General features: G+C 39.6%; 1 protein-coding gene across 1 annotated transcript in view; it reads left to right on the top strand.

Annotated features, from left to right (window-relative positions):
• The window catches only part of AFF2 (ALF transcription elongation factor 2), a gene marked incomplete at its 3' end in the record, with an annotated part of 325091 nt that overhangs the window by 175386 nt on the left and 135702 nt on the right, over nucleotides 1–14003 (top strand). The window contains exon 4 of the mRNA XM_080352396.1: nucleotides 4211–4255. Within this exon, the coding sequence (XP_080208522.1) occupies nucleotides 4211–4255 (45 nt within the window). The remainder of the gene's footprint in view (nucleotides 1–4210; nucleotides 4256–14003) is intronic.

The raw sequence follows: 14003 nt of genomic DNA, 5'->3' as shown, positions 1-14003 counted from the left end.
GTTCTGGCAAAGACATTATTTGTTGTGTATTTCTGCTTTCTGACATTGCATTTGAATTTTCAGAACTATTCTGACAAGTCTGTTGGAAGATTTTTTTGCTAACATTTCTGAGAAATGCCTGCTATCAGATGTAAATTACAGGGAAAAGAGACTTCATATGATTTTTCTGTGCCACAAAAACAAAATCTGATCTCATGCAGGTTATAAATTGTCCAGGAGGTAACAGTGGTCGAGGAACTGTTGAATGAATAAATGGAAGGTTAGATCAACATGACTCATCAGATATTGTAACCATTCACCCCATGTCATTTGATCTGCGTAACATTAAAGGCCACTATTCCCTCACTCTTAGATTTCTGCCTTCCTTCCCTCTCTTTAAAGTTTAGCACTGAGACATCCAAGCCATACATTAAACCTTTGGTTCCACATCATTTAAGTGCTGCTCTCTCTCTTGTGAGACTGAAAAGTAAGGAGAGTCTTATAATACTGGCTTGTATTAGGTGGAATATTTTGACCATCTGACCTTTCCTTTTTTCCTCTTTCTTTTTTTTTAGCAAGCAATATTTAAAAGTAAACATAAACCATTTTGATGCAAAAGAATTTTGCCAGGTTAAAATGAAATTGGAAAATGAGTTCAGTGTAGCATGTAGCTGTTGTGAAACCTTTTTGTTTTGATTGAAGTTTTATTACCTCAGGACGTCTGTCTGCAGCTTATGTAATAACCACTGTTCTTCAGTCTGGGATTCACGAACACGCTGCCAGCCAAGAGGAGAGCTCACGATGTGAAATGCAACTACTTGGTCCTACGGAAACCAAATTCTTGGAATCTGCCCTTTCAGCTGAGTTAGATCATGCTGAGCACAAAGGAAGAAAAGCACCAAAAGTGTGCACAAATGTAAACTGTGCTCTCCTTTTTAGGATCTGATTACTGATGAAAGCTGACGAGGAGGTAGAGAATCACATAATGGGTCCTAAACTACTTGATTTTTATTAGATTAGGAAGGTAGTGGTACAGAATGGATGACCAATTTTGAGACTGAACTACAGGAGGAACATGGCATTTTATTAATGGCAGTTGCAATAATTTGTTATAGCACTAGTACTCGAGAAGGTGCTGAATATTGTATCTGCTCTATTTCATTCTGCCCTGATGAATCTGTGCTTGGATGCCATGGCGTGCCATGTGGGCCTGCTTGCACTTGTTAGCTGAATGCAAGAGTTTATGGACAATTAAACTTGCAATTTTTTATTTACTCTTTGAAAGGCTGAGAAATTTTTTCTTTTTTTTTTTTTCTTCCCAGAATAGACTAAATTTCTAATAGGTCTGTGCCTTTCAAGTCTCTTGGTGCAACTGCAGCATGAATATAGAAAAATTGTCTCATTTCTTAGAAATCCATTAATAGTAATGTACTAAAAGACTCTTACATTGATCTTCTCTCTGATAGCTGTGTTGTAATAATTATTCTTTTAATGTTTGCATCAATCTAAATGTTTTCCTATTCATGCTAGCTCCTACTTGCATCTCCCTATATGACAATCACAGCACTTTGACATCTTGCATTACTTTAATACCAGAGATTCAAAACAAAGCAATGCCAAAGGGAACAAAAGTTCTGTCAAGCCATTAAAATCTTCTTTGCCATTAACACAATTAAATTGATGCATGAGCATTTAAAGTTATTAGCAAGTGCTGCCAGCAGAAGCTGGTTGTGATTGCATAATATATAGTGGGCTTTATTAAAGTAAAATGGTATGTTTATTGTTATTATCATCATTAGTTCTGAAGTAACATAAACTTAAACAGTGCTGTGGATTGGGAGAGGACTGCGAAACAAGTGAGAACATGCTCTGCCCCCTCTGTTAATAACCAGGGACACAATTATCACAAATAAGACATTTCTAAACAAAGGAATACACAGGGTGTCTCGGCTAACCATTGCAAATGGCATGTGTAATGGTAGGGAGGGGTGTTAAATAAAGAGAGGACTTCTGTATCTCTGCTGTTCTCACTCTCCCCACTCTGACTCACTTGGCCAGATTTTGGGCTGCTCTTGTTGCTGCTGTGAGAGATTTTGTGGCTGGTGTGTACACTGCAAGCTTAGTGGGGGAGTATTTGTTTTGTTTTCTCGTATTCCAGCATACTAATTTTTCAATGAAAACAATGATGATTGTATTAGAGACATATGTATTCCCACTATCCCATTGCATGCTGCAGTTAATACCTGTGCTTGCTGATCTTTTGGTTAACTATATTCCTCGCTGAATGGAGAGTTACTATGAGGTATCGCAGACACAGATTAGAAAGGAATTTACAGATGTTGAGAGGGAACAAAGTGATTTAAGTGAAAAGTAGGGGAATGAAGGAAGGCCAATGCAATGCTGGGATATCAAGTCATGCAGTATGAGGGTGGACTGCATGCCTATGGCAGCGAATGCTGACCATCCACTGGAAGTTCTCAGCCTGAGTTGGTCATGTAGAATTTGAGCTGAGCAGAAACTGGGGACAAAAGGCAAGGCTCTTTTTTTGGTCAGTTAAATGTTTGTGAGTGATATTATGGCAAATTATAATCTGTATTTAAAGTAGATAAAAATCACCAATATCCCTGTAGTGTAGTCGTATTCACTTGAGCACTTCTTTACCAATATATTGAGGAACTGTTGGATATTCAGAGAACAGTGATGGAATAAGCCAAAGGGATGGAAAATCTTGTTTATCAGGAAAGAAGGTAAAAGTTGAACATACAGCATTTGAGAAAACTGGAGTATAATTCTACATGCCTGTGCGTGACGTAAGTGTGAAGGGAAGTAATGAGTTATTTAGAGTAATGAGAAGAGCTCTAGAGAAAGGCCGAGGTGATACCGAAAGCAAAATTTTAACAATTATCACAAAAAGGTCCAAATAGTTTACAACACTGTTCCATATTGTATTAAGGAAAGGTGTGGGAAACACATTTCCCTACAGTTTTTGGGTCAGTACTAGAAGATATGGGGAAAATGTGCTATATTAGCAAAGCATGAACTTTGTGATCTAATAGGTCTTTCTGGTCTTAGACTTTTGTAGCTGTGTGGATTTATTCTTGAAGCTTAGTGCTGGCTGAAAGATAGGAGAAAAGCCGTGGTCAGTGCTTTTGGTCGAGCTCTATAGCAGATTAGGATGACAGGGATTAAGTTTAGTCATGAGTATCTTTTACCAAACTAGTTACAAAGGGCAATAAGGTGGTAGCATTGGGCAGAAAAGTCTCACTGAATATTTATGGTTAGAAGCACTTGCCTGGTTTGTTGATACCTTCCTGAATATTGTCTCTTCCTCTTCTGCTGTACTCCCATGATAAGAACCCATCATAACTACCTGCAAGTGCTACGAAATGGTTGTACATACAGGTCATATCTGCCTTTTGTTTATATAATTGTTCAAAGTATTTGGAGATGTGCGACTCTTTCATGTCCTTGCAATGAAGAATTGTAGCAAATGCTGTAAGTATCATTTTAACAAGTATTTTCAATTGGAAGAAGTTAGGGGCACCACTGTGTGTGTATTGTTGTGTGCATAGACATATCTCATTTTTCTTCTGGGAAAAGGAATATCTTTCAAGCCTCTTGAGGTTGATTCCTGTGTGCTGTTCAGTCTTCAGAGGATACTAAACCTGCAGCAGGCTGATGAAGTGAGGGACAACAAAATCAGCAACCACTTTTAAAGTCCAACCAATATTTTACTACAGTATATGTTTAAGTTTTAAGAGCTGTCTTGGCTGTTAGCCTATTAAGCTGTAGGATAAGATACTTGATGATAACCGTGCTCCTGACTGTTATCACCTCTGCCCTTTGCTGCAGCTTGCAGCAAGTTAAACCAAACCTCACCTCCTCTCTGAATGCTGCCGATGGAAGTAACACTGGGATCTTCTTCAATTACACAAGTTTCAGGCAATTCCAGTGCCAGTTCTCAACTGTGAGGAAATCAGGGTACTTTGTTGCTTCAAAACTGTTGTTAGTAGCACAAAGCAGCACAGGAGAAAAAAACAACTTTTGACAAAATGGGTCTTGCTGAGGATTTCTGTTGATCTGAACCGGAAGATTTGGTAGGCAGCAAGCGTGGACACACCAGTCTTCAATCAGAGGCAATTGCTTGTTAGCTGTTCACCTGTGTGGTTGTACTCACTGAACTTTGCATCCAGCACCTGACTAAACTTTTCTTTTTATTATTTAAACCTAGGTTACCCTTCCCAATGATTCCAGCTGTGTGGAAGAAATATTACGGGTGAGTAATACCCTTTGCTTTTGTATCCTTCGTAAAATTGTAGCGCTGTTATTTCATTTTTCATGGAGAAGGGTCATATGGCTATCTTTAACACTCTAGCTAAATAATAACTTATTAGTGGGTCTGTATTAAAGAGGCATAGCCAAGTGGTAGACCCAGGGTGCTCCTTAGTGAGCAAGGTCAGTTCACCTAATACTCTGCATCTGCCAGCTTGTCTCTGTCAGGATTTATACACATTTCTGTTCCTTTTATAAGCATTCAAGTCTCTGTGAGTCTCTGCAGGACACATTTCTCCCCTACCCTGAGATGGAGTTGCCTGAATTCTCTCACCTATAGACTGAGATACAGTCTTCCTCTTCTCTCCTCAAACTACAGTTGTCCATCACTCATGCTTTTGTTAAAGACCTACAGACTTTTTTTCTGGGAGCTCTGGTCTGTTCAGGCTCCCCTTGGAAGTTCTGTGTGAGGAGATTCAGCCTGTCTGCTCCACATGAAAGGATGACCCTTGGTTTCAGCAGCAACTTGTGCTTTGAGAACCTGATGAAGTTCCCAGCCCTGACAGACACTTTCTGGCTTTTGGGGGCCATTGACATAGACTCTTCAGAGCCTTTGGGGTTTTGGACCTCAGTTCCCTGATGGTAGCTTCCCTGGGTAAAACAAAAAAAGGACTATTAACATTTCCTTCCTTTACTTCCAGAAGTAAAACAAGGATTACAACACAGTCAAGTCCCAAAGGTGGACAGATCAGGCTGCAATAGTGCACGTTTTGACCAACCAAACCATTGCTGTGTGGCCCAAAGTGCCGGAGGAAGGTGCTGCCACCCGCCTGGCAGTCGCCCTTGACACCATTTCATGCTTTCAAGTTTGATTGTTTTCTTCTTTTTTTTTTTTTTAAATCAGGGAATTAAGTGACTTAATTCAGTTTCTCCCCTCAGAAAGACACAGTAACTCTTGCAGGTTTCTTGCTAGACTTTACGAGGAAGATGGACCCAAGCTAACATCTGTGACCTCTGATTTTACAGAGCTTTTTTCAAGCTGAACTTGATTAATGATTTTTGTAACTGTAGAGGTTTGCGAATCTTAATCTCTGTATTTTTTTTTTCATAGAAAAAAGAAAAGGTTTAATTGAGTTCACGGTCAAAACTTTCCAACCAAGGGGAAAGGTCTTGACTCTGTTCAGACCCCTGAGTCTTCAGAGACAAAATGTCACAGTCTTTCAGATTTCCTGAAACACTTAGCCACTTATGTCATCTTCTGTAAATGCTTTGAGGACTGTTCCTGATACTACAACCAAAGGTTAATGGCAGACCAATCTCCTGTTGATTTTACTCTTCTAACCAGGATGACTGAGAAGGTTGTTTAAAAAAAAAAATAATAACAATAATAATATCTCTTGTACAAATAAGGCCAAGATGTAAAGGTAGCACAGGCACTTTGCATTTGGTGCAGGTTGCTAATACCAAATTGAAAGATCGAGGTGAATACACTGGTGGTCAGTACACTTTTCTCTGTTCCAAAATCTGGCTTATTTTTTTTAAACCAACATAATGGCTCTGAAAGTGTGGATAACATGGAAGACAGGCAATCAGCAGTGTGTGTGTGTGTAATTCACATTTTGTTAATATGGATTTAAATTAAGTTGTCACTTGCTGTGTTCAGCCATTGAAAAATGAGTTCATTCAAATGTTGTGATACAAAGTGCAAATGGGGCAGGAGAACTGACATTTTAAAGCCGATATTCTGAAACTGTTACTTGTGCCACTTGTACCGGTGCTTTACACCAGCGTGCCTTGCTGTCACTGTGTGTTATGTGACCTGCCGTGCTGGTGCAGGCACAGGGCTGTGCGGAGGTGACACAGTGCAAATGAGCAGCCACCCCTTTTTTGCCTATAGAGAGCAGAGAAGGGACCTCCCTGAGCACTTGTTTACCTCTGGGTAGAGAGAGGATGAGCATACATTACACAGGAAAGAAAGGAAATTTTATTTAACTAAATTTTCTTGAGGACTTGTAGTGTAAATTGAAATTGGGCTGGGTGTTTAGGCAATCGATTAGACATAATCCCACAGAAGTGAGGCTCCGGTTTGTACACATAAAGCTTTCGTGTCTGTGTTGTTAACTGTCTGGGCAGGCACTTCTGTCTCAAAATCTGTCCCTGCTTAGAAGAACAAAAGAATTCTTGTAGGTTCATATTTACTGTAGTAAAGCATGAAGTAACTGGATGAACTTCTGATGTTAAGTGGACAGCTGTGATATTAATTAAAAGCTTTCTAGTCTGGAAGCAAAACAGAATCCTAAATATAATTCAGATTGTAATTAGTATAAAAATGACTGGAGTTAAATGAGCAAAGTCTATAATATGTATGGTCTTCTGTTTTCCTGATGACTAGCTCATGTCTAATGACATTGGAGAATATGTAAATTGATCAGCAGGTGAAAATGCCCTTGACTGGGCAAATCATGTGTAGTATCCTCACGCCAATTGAAAGCACTAACAGATTTAATATGTACCATCCAGAGCTGAGGTGAACTGTTCACAGGGCAAAATTAGACTCTAACAGATATAGCCCATTATTTGCTCCTCAGTAATTGTTTTCTCTTCTAAAATACAAACCAACATTGAAGAACAATGTTAAACCTAATTATAATAATTGCAATTTAAAAAATTCAGGTACGCGGTCCAGTGTGGTTACAAATGCACTTAGTAGCTGACAGGCAGTTTAAATATTTTCATGTGGAATCTGGGGGCTTGCTAGGGAGGACATGATGTGAATTTAAAATGATTATCCATACGTCATTGGACAAGTGAATAACGAGCTGACTGGCCTAGTAAATCATGTGAACCTGTCAAATGTGGGAACACGTTGGGGAGGAGATGATGTCAAGTAACAGTAACTTAGCAACCTGGCATTTAGCTGTCCAGAGAATGAGTAAGAGTAGCCACTTTTAAATAGCTGAGTAAATAAATGAATTCCTATATGTCTTAGGTGTGCTATAAAAATAGCCCAGCACCGTATGTTTTGTGTCAAGCTACTTCTTTCTCCAGGATAAGGTGATTTATTATTTCTATTGAAAGGAAAAAATTGATTGAAAAGTTAACCCACGTGTAAATGTGTGTCTGTGGCCTTTGTCCCTCGTCTGGCGTGCAGCCTTTAGAAGCGTGTAAGGAACAAGTAATAGACCGCTTTGAAAAATGCAATGTGTTACAACAGTAGGGTTGATGATTTTTTTCGTTAGACTTTGCTTATGTACACGAAGATTTGGATGGATAAAAACAATTAATTTCTTAGCGATTTCCAAGCCATTGTATTTTCAGCTTTTCATCAGCATTTTCTCAACGGAGCCAGAACCAGTTTCTGCTCTCACCTCAAAATAAATCAAGGGGTGATTCTACTGACCTCTGATCTCATTTGAGTTCATTGAATTCTTCTTCCTCCCACCCTGATATAAATTGGCAGCACCTCCACTTACGTTGCTGCTACTGTTATTAAACAAAAAGGAGTTACCCCTGCATTTTTGTAGGTATACGTAAAAGCAGCAACTAGTTCTTGCTCTGATGACTCTCTAGTTGTAGTCTCACTCCAGAAAACGAAAATGCTGAGTAGTTCTTTGAGAACAGCTCATTCCTGGTTTGGTAGGTGATCAGCTCAATTCTCATCTCAATACCACCACAATCACAGAATTGCAGACTGGTTGGGGTTGAAGGGGACCTCTGGACATCATCTACTCCAATCCACCTGCTAAAGCAGCTACACCTAGAGTAGATTGCGCAGGAATGTGTCCAGTCAAGTCTTGAGTGTCTCCAGAGAAGGAGACTCCACAACGTCTCTGGGCAGCCTGTTCCAGGGCTCTGGCACCCTCAAAGTAAGGAAGTTTCTCCTCATACTCAGATGAAACCTCCCGTGCTTCAGTCTGTGCCCATTGCCCCTCATCCTATCACTGGGCACCACTGAAAGGAGTCTGGTCCATCCTCTTGACATCCACCCTTGAGATATTTGTAAACATTGATGAGATCCCCTCTCAGCTTCTCTTCTCCAGACTGAACAGACCCGGCTCTCTCAGTCTCTCTTCATAGGAAAGATGCTCTAGGCCCCTCATCATCTTTGTAGTCTGCGGCTGGACTCCCTCCAGTAATTCCTCATCTTTCTTAAACTGGAGAGCCCAGAACTGGATGCGGAATTCCAGATGCAGCCTCAAGAGGGCAGAGTAGAAGGGGAGGACAACCTCCTTCAACCTGCTGGTCACACTCTTCTTAATGCACCCCATCATTCAGCACCAATTCCAGGAAGGTCAAAAGCTTTTTTCCAGCATTTTGTGTACTATCCGGCCGTATACACACAGACACAGTGACATCAATACTTGGAGTCATTTGAGGACAGGCTGGTGTAGGCTTGAAGGGCAAAAGGCTCTTTGGGAATTGGAGGATGCAGCTTTAGGTCTTTCCAGTCTAGAGCAGACCCTTAACACAGAGGTTTGTCTTGGCCTCTGTGAGTTACACCTGAACACATCTGAACAGGATTGTTCAAATTTTTGGTGATACAGCTTTACAGTGACAACATTATGGTGGCACCCATTAGAAAGGCACCTCAGGAGCTTTGTCCAAAAATGTCTATTAACTCAGAGGTTCATAGTATAGAAAACTCGGAGCTAGCTGTGTAGGAGGTTGACATGAGTCAATGCTCAAGTACTTGACTTACGTAGTTGGTTTTGTGGACCAAGTCACACTGCTGGCGTAGCACAGGGTGCATACGAGAGGAGTTCACTTGTGATGTGGGTATATGCTATAAATCTACTTCATGCTGCCAGATCAACACAGAGCAGATTTCACGCTGATGAGGAGGTGATGGGGAGGAAAGGTTGCCTGTCTGATCTGACAAGTGTGCGTGGGTGTGCAGAGTTTCCCGTGTGCAAAAGGTGGTGGTTTGCACCTGCCTGGTACAGGGATAAATGTCTCTTCAAGATGCAAGGCAGCAAAAGATTAGACCTTTGTGAGGACAGACAAGCAAGGTCTGATTCCAGCCTGCAGGCACATTTATCAAATAAAGCTTTTATTTTCATAGCAGTATTAAAGAAACTATTTAGCAAAGAACTTTGAAATGTAAAATCTGATCATTATGTAGGTCTATTGCAGCCTGTATACACTGTAACAATAAAAATATTACAAAAGGTATTTGGGAAAAGAGAGAGAGATCACAGTACACCCATTTCATGCTCACTGTTCAATTCTGTTTTCTTATCTCCTTAACCATAATATTTGAACATATCTTTTTGTACTGCCAAATTGAAGTATTGCTGATTTCAGTAGTATTACATAATTCTACTATCATTGCCAGACTTGCTACTGAAATTACTGTAAAGTGAGCTGACATCACAAGAGTTTGGACATGTGTTTCTGCTCCTGAAGTGAATGAAAGCATTCCCAAGAGAAATTAATGACTAAATGAAAAAGTGGTAATTCTTTTCTGTTTTTCAAGGTCTTCAGCATCTCTTTTGCACCAAAACAACCAGTTTTAGTTTCTCTACTGCACTGACAGTCACCTCAGAAATGATCCACCATGTATGACAACATGTTACATGCTTGGCATCCTCACTCTGATTCAGTACTCTGTTATGACAAAAATAATGCTATTTTATGGGAATATAGTAAATAATTTTTCCAAAGCCAGTTCAAACAGGAAAGTAATTCAGGTGAAGTCGTTGTCTTAGAGGAAAATATGAGTTTTGCAACTTTTGCAGAAGATCATGTGTACCCTCTGTGGTACTTAAATGTTGATCACTTCATATAGTGCTTTCTCAAATACCTCTAAGTTTCATAGTTCCAGGAAAAAAATGGAACTGAAAGAGACAAAAAATGTGGGAAAATGAGTTGATGACATCTTGTAGTTGAGTGAAGAGTATCATAAAACCAAGATCCCTACTCCAGATTTGCTGACCCATGGGACCTGATTTCCCGTCCCTCTTCATTGTTGTAAATTAAGAATAACTCCCTTATCTTTGAGTGAAAGTGTGAGAGAAAACAGACCCAAGGAATCTGGGATGTCGTATCAACTTTGACCTTTTGTATGCTTTCATGAACAAAAAAGGCCTAGAAGTGCTGAACTTAATGGAAAATCTTAAACACTTCTACGTGGTTATAGTGTTTGGCTCTAGCTGTACCAGATGAGCTCCCTTAAGAACCCTGTAGGCTGAATGAATTTATGTTGTATAAAAACATGACTGGGAATTTCAGAGCCTCTTGTGTGCTGCTGGTGATTCCAAAATGACCAGTAACAACAGCTACTGGCACAGTATGCTTTGTGGTCAAGTAGAAAAGCCATCTGAAGCTCCTCTTCTCCACTTACGCAGCTTATTGCCAAAGTATTAAACAAAACTTCTAGTCCTGTTTTGAAATATAGGTAGCAGAATATTCCTCTGGTCTCAGATTAATCATTTCTGTTATTTCATCTTGTCCTGTCAAAATGAAACATGGTTAAATATGGGCATTGAGTGTTTAAACTGCTAGCAATGTTACCTTTCTTTTGGGTAGATTAATAATGTGTGGTCTACATAACAAATTGCTTTAGGCACAGAGTGAAGACATTGAAAACATACTAAAATCGAGTTAAGCTTTGTGAAATGAATGCATGCATTAGAAACAATTCTGGTTTGAAATTGCAAAGTCTATAGCATCTTCTATGGTTCTTTACCTCACAAAAGGCAAGAGCTTCATTTTTGCAGCCCAGAGGGCAAGTGTTGGGGGTTTTAAGTCCTGGTGGGAAGTCTCCCTGTGAGTCAGCACTGCTGAAGAAGCGGGTGGGACCCATGAAGGATAAATTGGCCATGTGTTGTCAGTCAAGAGGAACAGAGCTATGAAAAGGCTGGATAGATTGCAGTGTCCAAGGGAAGACAGGGCTGGAAGAAGTAACTACATTAATCTTCAGAAAGAATTTCAAGAGCAATCCTCTTTGAAATTCTCCTCTGAAGTTTCAGCTGGCCATGACAATCAAAACCTAAAAATATTGGTTGATGGTTAAAAAGATATATGTAAAAAAAGAACTAGGGAAATGAGAAAAAAGAATGGACCAACAAGGGGCCAGATACTAGAGGTTTGCTCAGTTTCAGTGCTTTAACTACACCTGCCATATTGCAGCCTTTGATGCTTCACTGCTTTTGTTCTCTTAGAAGTAAAGTAAAGAGAACGGGACAAAGATGACACCTGGAATAAACCTGAAGTTAGAATTTTGAATCTCTTCCTTGGTCTCAGAGGCAATGGGTGGAAGTGTTCTGTTACAACAGATACCCTGAATATCTGTTGCTGTTTTCTTCATGTACTGCAGTCTGAATTTAACCCAAGTCACTCCTAATCTCTTCTTCTTAAGGCAGTAATACAGATACCAAGTTACGGGTCAATAAGTATTTCCTCGTGAGAGATCCCCTGGATGACCAGGTGGACTTTTACTTTGGAGGAGTCATGTGGTGACACCCCATCAGCCTTAGCAGCCTCCATGGGTTTTGCAGAAGCAGCCTGACATGGGAAGGCAGTCTTGCAGTCATCATCTGTCTTAGGTTCAAGTTATTCTGCATTCTGTAGGGAGAATAATTCTGTAAGCCACCTTTTTTTGAGGAGCAATTTATGTCTTTGCTACTTGCTGTTGATCTGTAAGCTTTAAGCCTGTCATGCAGCTTAATCAGTGGAGCTCTTTCTGCAAGTGTCTTCCTTCTCACCTGTGGAGATTGTTTCAGCTGTCAAAGTCTTCAGAATATACCAGTTCCTACCTGCCAGTAAAAGACTGGTGTGGTACATCTTCCCATTTCTTTGAACATCCTCTCAATAAACGTTTGAATACATAGACTCAGATAAAACATCCTACCTTTAATCTTCCTGTATAACCTTGAGATACCCCTTCACTCCACAGCGTCTCCTTCTATGAAATGGGGAACCAGAACCTCACCCACGCTGCCATCACGCTGCGCAGTTAAATTAGTTAGTAGCAAAATGCATTGAGGTCCTCAGCTGGAATTATTGGTGCTATAACTGTGCAAGAGCAAGGCTGAATCAGATATTTAAAATTATACTACATACTGTGGCTTATCCATTTCTATAGAGAATTTCTAACATTTCTTTAAAGAAAGCGTGTCATTGAATTTAATGTTCTGAGAAACCGTATGAACTTCCAATCTATTTTAGCCATATATTTCGAATTGCGCTTATAATTGTGTTTTTTATTGAATATGTAACTTCCTTTCAGTTTCTTAATACAGTACATGGGTTTTAATACACATTTGAGAAGAATACACACTGTGGGTAGGAGGCACTTTTGAGCGTTTTTAAATTGTCACAGTAAAATTGTCACATTTGTTTAATTAGCCTGTAGATCCTGCCACATTGATTTATGTCAACTGTGTAACAATTTCTTTGGATAGCTAAAAAATCTGACCAGAATGTTTTTATTCTTTTTTTTCCCAAGGAATTTTTTACATTTCTTTTTGATTTAAAAGCAGTCATACAGGCACCCAGCCTTGCAAAATTTAGCTAAAGAAAATGTCAGGCTGTAGCATTAGAAAGGAAGATGGGTTTATTAGTTCAAAGCATTGAGGTGTTTGTTGACCACTGTTTGGAGGCAGGAGACAAAACCTGACTACAAACATGAATCTGAAGTTCAGACCTAATTGACCTTATTTATGTTTGTTCAACTTTCTGCATGGGCTGTTTATTGTACCTGCCACAGATGTCACTGTTTGGCTTTCCAGGGCGAGGGCTGTGGTGTAGGTGTCACTAGAAACCCTGTTCTCAACAGTTTACAGCTCTTCTCTAAATAATTTATCTATTCCAAAATTTCTCTGCAACATCTAAGCAAACATTTTTGGGGGAGAGGTGAAAATAGTGCCTACTTGTATTTTGCAGATGACATGGACTTAGGAGACTTGCTAATGGGAAAAAAAAAAAAGGGTGGGGTGGTGGTTGTGTTTGATGCTGGTTGAATGGGTGATTTAAGGCATCAACAAAATTTCACCTCTGGAGCCAAGCTGGAAAATGGTGAGTAGTGATCTCATGTGGGGAATGCTTTGAGATCTTCTGATGGAATTTACTGCACCAGCACGGAGTGTTAAAGACCCTTTTGGACTATGGAGCCCATTCATTTCTTTGCTATGAGTATATCTTGCTAAATAATACATTGTTTGTGTACCCCAAGGCACAGTAACCTTTAAAAATACTCTTCTGAGCCTTAAAAAAAAAAAAACAACTTGGTGTTTGGTTTGTAGGGAACATCCCTAGTAGTGATTTTTTTCTTTTTTAAAATCAAGCCAATTAATCCCTTCCTGGTTATTCCAGTATTTTATTATTTCTAACCTCCTGAGTCCCTAATCTTTTCAATAAGAGGTCTGAGCTGCCAGTTTATCTGACAAAAAAAGAGTATTGTACCAATCAAATGAAAACTAGTGCTGAGATTTTTTTAAAGAGCAGCCCCTTGTCATTCCTGAGTTCAGACAAAAACAAAGAACACAGCTTCAACAGTGAGGCGTTCACTGGAGGCTTCTTGCCATGAAAACAGTTATCACTCCTTTTTTTCCTTGGCAATTGAGTCATTGTTGCTTTTAAAAGAAGTTGTCATGATCTCCTCATTACCATTTTTCTTAATATGATAAGTGTAAACTACAAGAAAGCTATCATGTTTGAAAGGATACAGGAACCCTAAGGAATGTTAGACTAACTGTTTGTGCTCTTTGAAAAGGCTTAGTCTGGGAATTTGCCTAAATATATAATTCTGT

The sequence above is a fragment of the Nesoenas mayeri genome, assembly GCF_963082525.1.
Source record: "Nesoenas mayeri genome assembly, chromosome: 13".
NCBI classification, from domain to species: domain Eukaryota; kingdom Metazoa; phylum Chordata; class Aves; order Columbiformes; family Columbidae; genus Nesoenas; species Nesoenas mayeri.
The sequence above is the reverse complement of the archived record's forward strand: the minus strand, read 5'-3'. Positions and strand labels throughout refer to the sequence as shown.